Consider the following 16,556-nt stretch of genomic DNA (forward strand, 5'->3'; position numbering starts at 1 on the left):
AAGGGATTTTAATTGTTAGCTTTATCTCACATCTCTAGAATTTTCTAAATTTCTCTCTCTCTCTATATATATTTTTTTTACTATTTTTACAAATAGTAGTTAGATTGCAGCTCCCCATGTTAATACTTTCTCACTGTAACCCTTTCCCTCTGTTACACCCTCACTCTTGAGCCACATCCTCACTAACACCTTTTTTTTTTGAACAATCTGTTTATATGTGTAACATATTATGTAGCTATACACAGACTATAGAAATACATCTTGTTATTCTGTTTACATACAGAAAAATAAAAGATTGTCTTGCCTAGTTTCATAAATTGTCACTCATTCTTTAGAATACCTCTCGTTCTCACCTTTTACACTGATACTCTTAATGTAACCCCGCTCACATTGTAACCACTTTACTATGACAACCTCAAACTGTAAACCCTTCGTATCGATATCCTCATACTGTAAACTCCTCTCTGTAACATCCTCACACTTTAAGCTCCTCATGCTAATACTTTCTCACTGTAACCCTTTTCCTGTTACACCCTCACTCTTGAGCCACATCTTCACTATCACACTTTTGTTACATGTATCATTTAACCTTCTCAATATTTCTGTTAAAAACTATTTAATTCTGGTTGGTTATATAAGAACATTAAGGAATAAGAAAGAGAGAGAGAAAGGTGGGAAGCGAAAGAAAGAGGAAGTGTATAAGTATCTCTCAGTTAAAAATACATGGGATGTAGTAGATTCTATGTAGTGCAAATGTGTGTATAAATAGTTATCATATAGGATGGAAGTAGCAGAGGGAGGAAACATGGCAGTGACTTCTTAGCAAATAAAATCTATGGTCTAATTATATTTCTTTCTTTGTTGTAGCAATTCTGTTAAGCGCAGTAACATAACAATTCCACATTTCATACACACATGTATATATATATATACTTCATTATACATGCTGAATATCTGAGGTGTGTGTGTTTGTGAATCTCATTCATTTCCAAAATTCTGCAAAAACCTGCCTAACTATGGGGAAATATTACATTGTTTACAAATAAGTAAGGTTGGTAATAGAAATGGCATCCAACCATAGAAAATCTGCTTCATTAAATTTCATCTGACCATTCAAAGATGGAGAAATAGATGCTAGAATGATGATGCAGATGCTGATAAATATTATATAAGGCACTGGTTATATTTAGTGTGAAGTTAATTATCTCCCCTGTGTTTCTGTCTTTTGCTAAATGGGTGTGCTCATTCTAACAATTGCATTGAATGCAGTTACTAAACCCATTTGTTGTTTTTAACTAGCTTGATAAATAGCAAATTAAATTAATATTTTGGCCAGGAAACCCTAGGCAGTTGTATTTCACAGAGCTTTTATTATAATAGTATCTTTACACTCCTAATTGATTGTGTGCTATACTACTCATTGAAATTCTTACCATATTTACATATACATATGGCGTTAGGAAGGGCATCCAGCTGCAGAAACACTGCCAGATCTGACTGGCCTGGTGCAGCCTTCGGGCTCCCCAGACCCCAGTTGAACCGTCCAACCCATGCTAGCATGGAAAGCGGACGTTAAACGACGATGATGATGATGATGATGACATACACACACACACACTTATATGGTCATATGGTTAAAAAGTTTGCTTTCTAACCACATGGTTTCAGGTTCAGTACCACTGCATGGCACTTGGGCAAGTGCCTTCTACTATAGCCCTGCAGAAACCAATGTTTTGTGAGTAATTTTGGTAGACAGAAAATAAAGGAAGCTTGTTGTATATATGTGTGTATGTGAGTGTATCCATATGTCTTCTTGTATGACATCATGTGATAGTTGTAAATAAGTGTCACTGTCATATAAACAGCATCATTCATTTCCAATATTCTGCAAGAACAAGCCTGGCCATGGGAAAATATTAGTACTTGACACAGGTGAAGGCTGATGATGAAAAAGCATTTCTCTATAGAAAATGTTTCAACAAATTCTGTCTGACACATGTAAAAGTGAATGTAAAAAGTGAGATAATAATCTTGATGGTGGTTATGCTATACATATAACACACACAGAAAATGGAATCTGGTGATGATGATATAGGTGCAGTTTTCTCCCTTGACAGCAAGTTTAGAACAAACTTGCTTATTGGCGCTAGAGCATGAGATTCTGACACTAGGCCTTACGACTTTCTCTTTTCTTGCCAAGCCATCAAACCATAAAGACGTGATCTAGTCGCTCTGACACCACACACCAGCTAGCAGACAGGAGGCAACGCACAGGGGATCACGGCCTCCCTGCATCGACCATTCCCATTTGTCATTCGGCTTCTATATATACGTGCGGCCGGCATTAAAGACATTTGAAGTTACAGCTTGTTTCATATATATTCTTTATACCATGTTCCTGTCAAATGATATTACAGCCTTCAGAAGAGAGTCATGTTTAGATGGTGTTGGTATTATGGTTGTGGATCCATCTAAAATGGTGACCCAACGTGGAACACAGACATCTAAAATGGTGACCTGATGCAGCAGACAGCACTTCCTTCTAAAATGATGAACCCCGGACAAATTCTGACCAGTGAATACGTATTCCTTTTTGTCCTTTGTGACTTTGTCTACGCAACCAGATTGCCACTCATTTCATAGGAACATACTACTGATGTCTCTTGTCACCATATTGTCTTCTTCACCAGAAAATTTTGGTGCCATTTTCAAGTGGGAAAGTGAAAATCATTTTTCCTTGTGTTGTAACTGAATTTACAACTTGGTCCTTTGGAGACACAGCATCCCAGGAGAATATTTTTCTTGCATGTAAAAAGGAAAAAAAAATTATCTGGAATATTCTCCAGAGTTCACATGGATGACAAATTTTTCCTACATGCCAGGTATGAGTTTCTTTCTCTCAACCATCCAGATTATCCATGTGTTGGCCATGTTTTGTTCTTTATCCGTTAGCAAGGACTTCTATTTTCATCCGCTGCTACTGCCAAAAAAAAAAGTCTGATGCTGACGGCATTTATTTCAACCAGTTTGTTCTTCATGGCATTCCATTTTCCTATTATTGTGTAACATGTCCTCAGTGTGCTTCCTTGTCCTCCTCTCAGGCTCATTCTTCTTCAGACAACACTCAATCCTCTGAAATCTTGCGGGCCATTGGAGAGCTGACCCGTCAAGACATGCACATGTGCAGGATTTTTTGTCTGCTCTGCACGGCTGTTAAGATTTATTTTCTAAAATTGACTTGGTACATATGTACCATAAAATCCCTGTCAACCTCAACGACATTCGAAAGACAGCTGTCATCATGCCTTTTGGAGCGTTTGAATTCTTGTCTCTGCCATTTGGACTTAGTAATGCAGCCAGCACATTCCAAAGGTTCATTGATGAGGTCGTTGATAGGTCTTCGCATACATCGATAACCTTCTAATCGCCAGTGGTACTCCAGACCAGCACCACCAACACTTAACCCAACTGTTCAAGCGCCTACATTCCTATGATGTAAAGATTGGCCTGGAAAAGTGTGAATTCAATTCTACCAGTTTGGAATTGACGCCGATGGTATTCGTCCACTTCCCTCTAAAACAGAAGCCATCAAATGCTTGCCTCCTCCAGTTTCCTTAAAACAGCTCAGAAATTTTATTGGTTTAATTAATTATTATCATCGTTTCATTCCTAACTGCATGGAAAAGTTGCTTCCTTTGGCCCAGCTCTTGAAAGATCAACAGAAAAAAAAGACTGATAACGCTGTCTACTACAGCCATCCAAGCTTTTGAATCTGCCAAAGCTGACCTTGCTCAAGCATCCTTCTTCACTCATCCTAAGCAGAAATAATCTGAAATTAATTTGAAAAATAGAAGTAGTTTGAAATTAGACTGAAAATTCAGAAGACTAAGATGCGTTGGTGTCTCCTCATGTCTGTACAAGAAATATTTTGCATTGAATGTGAACAATAGTGCTTATTATGTATATTTGTAGCTTTTGCGTGGTTTGTGTCAAATATCTTGTAAAGGCACAGCTTTTACATAAATTAAACCTACTATCCCTTGAAAACCTTTAGAAAATGTATATAACCTGTTTGTAAAATCATGTACCCATGTGTAAGTATGCAATATGTTGGTAGTTTTGAATACAAGTACATGTTCAACATTTGTAAAATTAAGTAGACCACTTGGTGTAGAAAATAACAATGTAGAATAATGAGCAAATTGTTGACTACAACATATAGTACGTATCAAAAGTAATCAAATATGTACAAAATTTGGGGAATGATTTTAATTTTCTTATTTTCCTGTTACTTGGTACATTTATTTACATCCTCATACTCTCATTAGCAAAATTCATCATGTACATTTTTCAATAATAGCTCCAATTGGTAAAATCAAGTATTCATACATACAAACTAAAATGTAGTTATAAAGTTTAGCAGAACACCCTCTGTCATTATTGACAGTTCAGGTACTCTAGTAAGAAGATCACACCACCAGACAGGTTTTATAGGACTTGAGAAATGTTGCTGATTTAAGTTTTCTTTTTCTGAAACAGAAATAATTGAAAGCATGAATTTAAAGCAAATGGTTCAGGTATAAACATGTCAAGCTAAGTAAAATCACTGTCATCCATACAAACAGGCTTGTCCTTTATAGGTGCACATGCTACATACAATACACTCATGCTGGTGTTGTGTAAACTCACCCATGTTAGTGGCACATAAAAGCACCCAGCACACTCTGTAAAGTGGTTGGCATTAGGAAAGGCATCCAGTCATAGAAACCATGCCACAACAGACAATTGGAGTCTGGCCAGCTCCTGTCAAACCATCCAACCCATGCCAACATGGAAAATGTATGTTAAATGATGATGACGATAACGTGTGTGTGTGTGTGTCATTTAATGTACACAGTATTAAAATATTGATAGTTTCTTACCATGGAGACACCATAATTAGACAGATTTATATAATGTACATTGTGTCTCCAAGCAATCTTCAGGTTCAAGGCACATGATTAGTTCTATTTGAAAACCAAGATGCTGGTACATGAGAAACCATAAGAAAAAGACAAAATAAAAACAAGAAAGTTGATGCAAAAATGGAATAAGACAAAGGGTGAATAAAAAAGGAAACAGAAAGAAAAGTAAGAGTTACATCCCCTTTCACTGCAGAAATTCATTCAGAGAGGTCAACAAAAGAAATTTGTCCATGTGCTTGCATTTGCTGAAAATTTTGAATCTGGAATTAAGTTGTGTGGTGGAATTCTAGAAGCATTGTGTCTCACCCACATATAACAATAAAATTTTCACGCAACAAACCAAACTACATCTTTTCTTTTCCTCACATTCCCTCTTCATACATTATGATTATCTCCCACTCCCCATTCGTCCTCACTGCCTTGCTCACTGTATTGCTGCTTCCCCAACTCATACCCAGGTTCTCACCAGTCACTGCATTCCCAACCCACCACTCAAACCTTCTTGGCAATATCCTGCCATGTACATTATGACCCCACATACTTTGAGGGTATGTCCTGGCACTTGCCACCACTTATCTCTCTCTCTCTTCCTTACTCTACCATCCCATCTATGCTCTGATCCTCATTCCTTGTGAATTTACCCTGGCACTTCACCATCTCTCCCCTGCTCTCTCTTGCACTCTTGCTGTCTCTTTTTCTTTCCCTTGCTCTTCCCTCAGGCTAGGTAACCATCTTTCTCCTCTGCAACAGCACATCTATTTCTGCCTTCATTCTTGATCATTCTCTCTCTCTCTCCTTCCCTTGCTCTTCCCTCTAGCTAGGTAACCAAGTATCTCCTTTAAAGCAGGACATCTGTTTCTGACCTTTTTCTTGTTAACTCTTTCTTTCTTTCTCTCTCTCTGCTGGGTAACCATGTACCTCCCCTACAACAAGACAACTGCTTCTGTCTCTCTGTCATACACAAACCTTTCATCATCTGACAAAAGATTATGTCCTCCAATGAACCCTCTTCTGTCAAAGATTCCTTGTCTTAAAAGCTACTAGGTGACCCCACCAGTGCTGGTGCCATGTAAAAAGCATCCAGTCCACATTGTAAAATGATTGGCATTTGGAAGGGCATCCAGCTGTAAAAACCATGCCAAATGGTCCTCACCTGTGCTGGTGTCACATAAAAAGCACTCAGTCTACTCTGTGAGGTGATTGGTGTTAGGAAGGGCATCCAGCTGTAAAAACCCTGCCAAAACAGAAACAGAAGTCTGGTGCAGTCTTCTACCTAGCCAGCTCCTGTCAAACTGTCTAACCCATGCCAGCATGGAAGGCAGACATTAAACAATGACGACGATGATGATCTTTCAGCTATGCATAAGTTGCATCTCTCTGATCCCTTTTCTCCACAATTCCCCACTTAATTGTAGGGAATTGGTTGGTTTTTCTAGCCAACTTAGTGGCTTTATTTTTGTCAATGTATTGGAAAGAAGACTGGTGGTCTGTATGTCTTTTAAAATTGCCTTCACATAAACCAATGTAATTTTTCTTTTCAATTGTTATCTTAAAGCACTGCTGTGACTTTGGTCTCACAGATTACTGAGATTGACAGTTCTATCAGACATATGCAATCACATTTAGATTACTTCAGACATAGAAGTGTGATCGCATACAAAATGATAATTCTGTCAAAGATATAGCTCTGTGTTGATTGACAGTTCAACCAGATATAGTGATTACATAGAACTGTGATGATATGAAGATTGACAATTCTATCAAGGCATACATAAATGTGATCACATGCAAATTGGCAGATCAACCAGGCATTAAGAATTGCGTTCACTTATAGATAGACTGTTCTATCAGACATATGGTACAGTGCTGATGAAAATTAACAGTTATATTAGACATACAGAACTGTGATCACTAGTAGAACTGTGATCATGTGTGGATTCATAACACTATCAAACTCATTTAATTGTGATTACATGCAGATTGACAGTCTTGACAAACATATAGAACTGTTATCACATGTAAATCGATTAATGTATCAGATATATAGACCCATTATCACATGTTGATTGACAGTTCTACCAGACATGCAAAACTATGATATGAAGATTGACAGTTCTATTAGATATCACACATTTAATATTCTAATATGACAAGTGACACTTGCATCAAACATAAAATTGTGATGATGTCTAGATAGATAGTTCTATCAGATATACGGTACTCTGCTGATATGAAAATTGCCAGTTATATCAAAGAACTGTGACCACATGTAGACTGACAGTACTATTAAACTAAATACACTCAAGTCAGTTCTTAGCTGATTGACTTTCGAAAGTGAATATACATTTTAGTCAATGGTTAAACAGATTCAATACTTTACAAGCATGTGCGTGCACTCACACACAAAATAAAATGTAAGAAAAGTTGTTTACTTGAATTTTTTTCACTTTTGCTTTCAAAGCTTCAACATTGACATCTGAACCTGTGAAAGAGTATTGTTGTTATTATTGTTGTAGTACATAAGCAGCACAGCTATTCAGCTCATGTCTCATATTATTATTATTATAAATTATTATGATTCTTATTACTTGTGTAGTGGAATAGTAAGTGGTAATTATCATAAACTGTTGGAAAAAATGTGGAATTGATAAAATAAATATCGGTTATATACCAGGTCAAATGAATCAGTCATATCTCTTACTTTAAATTTGGGGCTTTGTTTTAATGTATGAAATTATTACTATTGGCATCAGGAAGGGCATCTGGCTGTAGAAAACTCTTCCCCAACATTCTCTTGACAGACCCATGCAAGCATAGGAAAGTAGACGTGATGATGATGATGACATAGATTACATTCACTTCAACATTTAAATTTAATTTGTCAAAATATTTTCGTCGCTTTGAGACCGCGACCTGTTCATTGACAAAATTCTGTGCTGCATCTCGGAATTTTGTCAGTGAACAGGTCGCAGTCTCAAAGCAACGAAAATATTTTGACAAATTAAATTTAAATGTTGAAGTGAATCTAATGGTTTTTGCGTGTTTCTTAAATGGCTTATAAACACCTTCCAGAATACAGTGATCTGTCTGTCATTCACAGCCAGCCCTTACAGTGGATATAGACCTGGCTCCTTCCTTTCCACAGGCTAATTAAAGTTGAACAAAACCTATTAGTTGTGCAACCCCACCTCTCTCATCACTAATCTGGTCTGACTCAATCTAGATGACTTTCTTCCAGCTCTCATCACTTTCCAAAGTTTCAGGATTAATTAATTTGTGCTCCAGCTTTCAACATTTTGCTAAAATTTTGTCATCTATCTTGTAAACATAATTACTAACAACAAATAATTAGAAAAGAAACAGTAATTTAGTTTAAAGAATATCTTATACTCACTACTATTGACCTTACTGGATCTTTGAGTCACTTCTTTTGGAACTAAATAAGCTTGCTTCCTCTTCTCCTTTTGTTTCAAGATAGATTTTTGTGTTTTAGCCTGAAGAAGAAATAAATGTTTAAAATTTTCACCTTTATACCAGAAAATGAAGTTGCTTCTCCCTGTCCATCGTTGTATTTTATAAATATTTCCTATAAAGCTAACATAGAAACACCAAACTGCCTTACATCAAATCTTTCACTAATAAAACATTAAAATCTGACCAGAATATCTAAAACTGTAAATCTATAGCCATCACTCAGAATTGAAGCTGAATTAGTAATATGTTTGATGTTCTTGTGAATTGTTCTAGGTGTTTACATAACCCTAACCCTGACTCAGTGGTACATCCAGAATGTAACAGCTGGAGGGTAAGAGCTATACCAATAGTTTGCTAGTCTTCGTTTTTAGCTTAGGAGACTCGAAAATGTGAAATAAAGTACCTTACTCAAGGACACAACACACTGCCTAGGCTAAATTGAACCTATGATATTATGATTGTCAGCCAACACCCTAACCACTAAGCCACCTGCTCTCACTGTCAAACTATAGTTAACATATAAAAGATTTAAGAATTAGGATATGTTATCAAATTACTTTCCTACCTTGGAATGTAGTCAAGTTTGTATAACCATCTTGTTTAATTAAAATTTGTATAATTACCTAGTTTAATTAAAGTTGGTTTGATTAACTCAAATCATATAAAATATTAGTAAAATAAAAACAGAAAGTATTAAACCCTTTTCAGATTTATGATGTAAAACATGTTTTCAGAAATGAAAAGAATATAAAATAGTATTCAAGATATTAAACAAAAGATAATTTATTAATAAAAACACAAAATATTGAAATATTGTCAGAACAGGTTTGGCTGTGTGGTAAGAAGTTTGCTTCCCAACCATGTGGTTTTCAAATTCAGTCTTGAGTAAATATGTCTTGCTATAGCCCTGGGTTGACCAAAGTCTTATGAATAGACTTGCCAGATTAAAACTGAAAGAAGACAAGTGCATGCGCATGCGTGCACACACACATACACATGTATATACAAGGGTAGGCTGATAAGTTCATAGGCTGACTATGAAGGAGTGATACTAGAATTGTGAAATCCTGCATGCATTAATTTCAACTCTTCTTATGAATAACTACATTGTTTCTTTCCAGCTAAACTGACATCTGACTGTTCAAAGAACACTTAAAAAGTAACTAGTAGTGACTTCTCTTGAAAATGGACAAAATTGGGCTCCATGGTGTTAAGTACCTGCAGAGAAATAGTTGTTACATTAAGGGATGATGCTCCAGCTTTATCAACAGTGCAAAAGTGGGCAGCTGGATTTAGGAGGGGAAGGGAGGGTCTTGAAGATGACCCAAGGTCTGGATGTTCTGCAACTGCTACCACCAAGGAAAACATTGATCATGTTCACAACATAGTGACTGACTATAAATAAAATAACCAATGCTATTAGCATATCTTGTAAGAGGGTTGAGAATATGAAGGTTTCTGCCTGGTGGCTGCCAAATCCTCTGACACCTGATCAAAAGCACACCAGACTAATCAATTCCAAGAAAAATCTCATGATTGTTTGAGGCAGATCCAGCTGGTTTCCTTGAATGTTTCCTAACACAGGATGAATGTTGGGTTCGTCTCTTTGAGACAGAGACAAAGAGATAATCTATGCAGTGGAAACACCACTCCTCACCTGCTACAAAGAAGGCCAAGGTCGTTTCATCTGCAGGGAAGGTGATGGCCTCTGCATTTTGGGATGCAAAAGGCATTGTGTTCATTGACTATCTTCAAAAGAATCACACCATCATTGGAAAGTACAATGCCAACTTGCTGAGGCAGTTAAAAAAAGGCTATCAAGACCAAAAGTCCAGGAAAACTGTTTCATCAGGACAATGTTCCAGCACAAAAGATCTTGGTCTTAATGGCTTCTGCACATGACTGTGGATTGGAACTGATGTGCATGTCTTTTTTGACCAGCAGGATGAAAGCTTTGTCACCAAGAACTGCAACACTAACGCAAGAAGTGCATGGACTGCAAGAGGGATTATGTTGAAAAATAAACATCATTCAGTCACATTCCATGAGAGTATCTTTGTCAGTCTATAAACTTTTTAGCCAACCCTTGTGTGTGTGTGTATGCCAACATGGAAAATGGACATTAATGATGATGACAATATATATCAATTTAATATGCAACTGAAAGAACTACTAATAGTTTCATGCTTTTATGATACTTTAACTAGGCATATTTATAAAATACACCATGTATCTCCCACTGGATGGAACACTTCTTTGTTGATTCTACCTATATTGAATCTGTGTGTGTATGTCTTGTCTTGATACTGCATGATAATTGTCAGCAAACATCACTGCCATACAAGTGGTGTCATTTGTTTGCAGTCTTTGGTGAAAATATGTCTGGTCATTGAGCTATTCATGTTCAAAGGACTAGGGGAAATATTAACATGTTTGGAAACAGGTGAGGAATCACAAGATGGGCATCTGGCTGTAGAGAATCTATGACAATATATTTTGTCTGACTCATGTAATGTCCAGAGTGGACATTAAAATGATGATGATAAAACAATATTTTTATAGCTTTAATTAAAAATGACAGACATTAAGATATCACTTGATTGCAGGATCCATAGTTTATTCATTTATACTGTGTTTCCTGGTGTTCTAGATAAGGGCATGTTCAATAGCTATGACTACTTAATTGCAAATGATGTTATTGTTCAGCCCCAAATCAGCTCTGACCCAGTAAGCCTGTTAATCAGAATTATTCTAATGATGATCCTCCCATTATTTTATCACTTACAGTATATCAAGGACTACATTATCCAATGTGTCTTTCTCTTTTTTTTTTTAGATGGTAGGGAATGATTCAAGGTTGTTGTGACTGCTATTTCTAGAGGTTGAGTTACTACATCTAGGCTCCTTTATTGGTTCATATCTATCATTTATCAATTATCCCCAGATCAACTCTGATCCTGAAGAATATGATCAAAGGCGTTCTAATGATGACAATCCTGCCTTTTTAGTAGATAAAGTGTATCAAAGACTATAATGAGCCAATGTGTTATTCCTTTTATTAAGATTACTGAGTGTTGTGTAATGGAGGCTTAGCTGCTCTTTCTAGTAGGTCAAGTAAACACTATTTCGAGAGGCACCATTTTTGGCTCTAATATATACCACGTGTAAAATCTATCTTACTGGAGTTATCATTAAGAATATCAGAAATAATTGTAAATATTTCAGAGGAATCGCCAAGAGAACGATATTTTGTCTGAATGGAGAAAAGTCTCTCGGCATCATTCTTAATATCATAGAAACTGGAATAAATATTTAGTAATGGAAGTAGAAAATACACAAAAAAGTTTTAAATATAAATAAAAACTAGAAACCCTATTCCTTACTTGTATTTCTGTCTTCTGCCGGGATTTTCTCTCAGACTCTTTCAAGAAATATTCTCCTGAAGCTAACTGTTGGTCAATCTGAAATTAAATTATATAAATAAGAATGAAATGAAACTGTTGTTGATGTTCATTCTCAAATCAATTGTGAACAAGCAGACTTATATCATTAAATGCTTTCTTCCATTTTTAAGAGAGTAGGATGTATCATTTGAGGAGATTTAGCAGGTCAAATGACCAAACAGAAGCTCCTTCATTAGCTATGAAATTGTTAAAATCATGTCATTGTGTGTGTATGTGTGTGCACACATATGCATGCAACTAACAAAGTTGTTCATAAGTTCACAGGGTTATGCCAAGAGGAAAAAATTATCTCAAACAAATGAAGTTATTTTGGTCATTTATTGGGTTCAAACAGTGGTATGGCCATGCAAGAACACTATCTGGTGCTAGAGAAGAAAAAATATGAAATAATGGATTCAGTCTTTTCTAATAACTTATAACATTTTCAAGAAGCAATGAAAGGAAGAATATTCAAATATTTCTTACCTTGCTCTCTGGTCTTGGAGGTGGGAAGGGTGTATATTCTTTCTTGACTTTTTTGACCGTTGCTTTCTTCTTAGAAATCCGTTTCTTTTTAATCTGTGGCAAGAAACGACTCCAATCTTCATTTTTCAGTGCCTCATCTTTAGCCAATTCTCTCTTGATCATTAAAGCCTGAATAATCACAAACAAATAATCAACTTTTAAATCTGTAAATCTGCTTAAATGTCTGTTAGTTTAGAAGTAAAGGTTTCTGGTTCAAATCTAGTCTGGCACTATCTACACATCCAGGAATTAAACTGATTGAGACATAGTGATGTTGATATTTAAAAAAAAATTTCATCTCTAAAGATGAAATTAATTGTCTGAAAAACTTATAATTTACTAATTCTACATTTTTAACAGACATGATTTTGTGTTTGAAGTTGTTGGTATTGCATCATCATCATCATTATTTTAATAAAAAAAAAAACTTTCAAGGGCACAGCCATGTCAATAAGCTACCAATGGGTAGAGATCAGAATAGCCAAATGTGATATTTGGTTAGGTATCTATGCATTCTGAGTTGAATTCCCACCCAGGTTATCTGCTTTTTAAGGTCAATAAAATACAGACATCAATGTAATCAACCATTCCTGTTGACTCAACATAACCAAGTGATATATCTCGACTTTGCAAAGGCCTTTGATAAAGTCGATCATGGAATGATATGTCACAAACTGCGTGATCTTAGCATAGTTGGAAAACTGGCAGAATGGCTTCATGACTTTCTGAAAGATAGAAGTCAGGTGGTAGTAGCCAATTAACTTCCATTAACACGCAAATACTGAGCGGTGTTCCGCAGGGCACTGTTTTAGGACCACTACTGTTCATAATGGCCCTCTCAGACATGCCCTCAGCCACGCAGAGAGCCACGATCACAAGTTATGCAGATGATACAAAAGTTTCACAGACAATACAGAACCCTGAGGACACTAAATGCCTGCAATGTGAGCTGAAGCCCAGGCTATCACAGTATCTTGTTCTACATCTTGATGGCAAATTTGGAGTCCTTGGTACCATGCAGTGGCGCCCGGTTCTGACATTTGTGTGACTCTCGATGCCAAAGTTTGGGACAAGTCCTTCCAGGATCTTCCAGATATATATTGTGGCATATCTTTCTCGCCTACGCTCCAAAGAATAGAGTTTTAATCTCTTGAGTCTTTCCCAGTAGCTTATATTCTGCACAGAGGCTATCTTCTTTGTGTAGCTACGTTGGATTGCCTCAAGTTCTGTGATCAACTTGACACTGGATGGTGACCATAGCTGAGAGCAATAGTCAAAGTGGCTTAGGACAAGTGTCTTCCAGAGGACCATCATGGTTTCTTGTTCTAAAGGTCCTAAGAATCCATCCGGCCAGCCGTCTACATTTCATTGCCAGTTTAGCAACATGTACATGAAAGGTCGCGTCATCACTCATGTGAATACCCAGGTCACGCACTGATTGTGCCTCTGGGATTGCAATCCCTCCGGGTCCAGTGTATTCATTGGGTATTGCATTCAGTTTTGCATGCTGATAGCATAAAGCTTGAAACTTTTCAGCTTTGAACTGCATGCTATTCTTTTCAGCCCACTTGTATAATTTGTCCAGCTCACATTGCAGGTGCTTAGTGTCTTCAGGGTTCTGTATTGCCTGTGAAACTTTTGTATCATCTGCATAACTTGTGATTGTGGCTCTCTGCGTGGCTGAGGGCATGTCTGAGAGGGCCATTATGAACAGTAGTGGTCTCAAAACAGTGCCCTGCGGAACACCGCTCACTATTGGCTGCTACCACCTGACTTCTATTCTTCAGAAAGTCATGAAGCCATTCTCCCAATTTTCCAACTATGCCAAGATCTTGCAGTTTGTGACATATCATTCCATGATCGACTTTATCAAAGGCCTTTGCAAAGTCGAGATATATCACTTCCACATTTGAGTGGTTGAGCAGTCGTTTCAGCACCCAGTCATAGTGTTGTAGGAGCTGAGTTAAGCAGCTTCTTCCTGGTCGGAAACGATGTTGGGTGTCAGGCAGCAAGTAATTTTCTTCAAGGAAGGTTATCAGTTTCCTTCTGACTATTCGTTCCATGACCTTGCTGATGTGTGAGGTCAGAGAGAAAGGTCTGTAGTTTTTGGCCTCCGCTCTGCTACCTCCTTTATGAATAGGGCATATTTTACCTTCCTTCAGTTTTCTTGGAAGTTTGCCAGCTGCAAGGAAGCTCTGAAAGAGAGACTGCAGTGGTCTTGCTAGGACTCTCTTACATACTGAAATCAATGCAAAAAAGTTGGCAGTTCATACCAGCAGTTCACTACACTGCCACCATCACCTCCCTCTCCTACTACTTCATAATAATAATAATCCTACTATAGGCACAAGGCCTGAAATTTTGGGGGAGGGAACCAGTTGATTATATCGATCGATCCTAGTGTTTTACTGGTACTTAATTTATCAACCCCAAAAGCATGAAAAGCAAAGTTGACCTTGGCAGAATTTCAACACAAACTTTTTGCCTGGCATGCTAACAATTCTGCCAGCTCCTACTCCCCACCACCACCACCACCACCACCACCACCAGCAGCAGCAGAAGGAGGAGGACAGTGTATCCCACTAAATTTTGTGCTGGGAATGATTCCTTTGAGTGAAATACTGAAGAAGACAAAGTTGAATATGATCTGAGAAGTGGTAAATGAAGGCTTAATCACCTGCAATTCATAGATGATCTCAAGTTGTTCACAAAACGTGTGACAGAATTGGACAGTCTGGTCCAGTCTGTGCAGATTTTCTCAAATGATATCAAGATGGAGTAGCTGTGGCAACTGAGTAAAATATTGAATTCTAATTTGAATGCCAATAACATAATTTCAGCAATAAACTCATGTGCAGTCACAGTGATTCAGTATGGCATTGGAATGAGGATGAACTAAAGGAATTGGATGAGAAAACAAGAAAGCTCCAAACAATGCATGGATCCATCATCCACATGCAGACACTGATTGCCTATACATGAAGAAAGAAATGGAGGAAGGGGACTGACAAGTATGGAAGACTGCATGCATACTGAACTTGGGAACCTGCTGATGTATCTACCACCAAGTGAGGAAACCTTGCTAAGAGCAGTTAGAGATGATAGCAGACTGAAATCAGGGAAAAAAAAAGCAAAAAACAAGAAGTACAAAAAGGACACCACACAACAAGAGACTATACAATTAATTCCATGTAGCCACAACTGAAGCTGCTGCAAAATAGTTGAGGAAGGGAACACTGGAAAAAAGAAACAAAGAGTCCAATACTGGTAGTGCAAGACTAAACTTTGGCCACAAATTGGAGGGTCATCCTTAAGAATGAACAAGTGTCTTCACTGTGCTGAATCTGTAATAGAGTTAATGAAACCCTTAACCATATTGTGAACGAATGCCCTCAAAACCAATATAAGTTGTTCCCATTTTACTCCTTTAATCTCATCTGTGCTCTCTCATTCATACATTCCAACATTACTCATCCAGCAGAGTATGCTCACTTCATTTCTTTCCAGCCATACAGTTTACTCTGGTATGTAAGACATCATTGTAACACATTGTTCTAATCAAGTCACTATTTCACTAAATGTTGTATAACAAAACTAGACTGTCAAAACTACAACCATAGATCTTGGTATTGGTTGCATATTCTGCTATAAAAACTGAACTTATTTTGTATGCTACAGTGTATACAAATCTGAGAGGAAGAGCTACCATCAGTGATATGGTGCTGCAAGACCCAATTTTCTGTGACTAGAAAAGTAAAAAGGTGTGAGGAGGAGGAAGGGGATAAATTTTCTTTCTCTTGTATTTTTCAGAAACAGAATACACCAATACAAAAGCACTGACATTGATTACTGTAAATATGTTGTGTGTTGTATATATATATATCATATATATATATATATATATAATATATATATATATATATATAATGTATATATATATATATATGTAGTATATATATATATGTGATATAATATATATATGGTGTATATATATATATGTGTTATATATATATATATGTGTATATAATATATATATATGTGTATATATATTATGTGTATATATATATATGTGTATATATATATGGGATATATATATATATGTGTATATATATATATAGTGTTATATTATATATAGTATAATATATATATG

The 16,556-nt window shown here is 36.7% G+C and overlaps 1 protein-coding gene across 1 annotated transcript in view; it reads right to left on the reverse strand.

Moving 5' to 3' along the window:
* Positions 1-4,250: 4,250 nt before the first annotated feature.
* LOC115212050 (KRR1 small subunit processome component homolog) overlaps positions 4,251-16,556 on the reverse strand; it is a 14,830-nt gene continuing 2,524 nt past the window's right edge. The window contains exons 2-7 of the mRNA XM_029780859.2: positions 15,485-15,488; positions 12,368-12,535; positions 11,822-11,899; positions 8,359-8,458; positions 7,397-7,446; positions 4,251-4,530 (exon numbers count right to left, since the gene is read on the reverse strand). Coding sequence (XP_029636719.1) covers positions 4,516-4,530; positions 7,397-7,446; positions 8,359-8,458; positions 11,822-11,899; positions 12,368-12,529 — 405 coding nt within the window. The 5' untranslated portion in view covers positions 12,530-12,535; positions 15,485-15,488 and the 3' untranslated portion in view covers positions 4,251-4,515. The remainder of the gene's footprint in view (positions 4,531-7,396; positions 7,447-8,358; positions 8,459-11,821; positions 11,900-12,367; positions 12,536-15,484; positions 15,489-16,556) is intronic.

This window comes from Octopus sinensis, linkage group LG5 (genome assembly GCF_006345805.1).
Source record: "Octopus sinensis linkage group LG5, ASM634580v1, whole genome shotgun sequence".
NCBI lineage: Eukaryota > Metazoa > Mollusca > Cephalopoda > Octopoda > Octopodidae > Octopus > Octopus sinensis.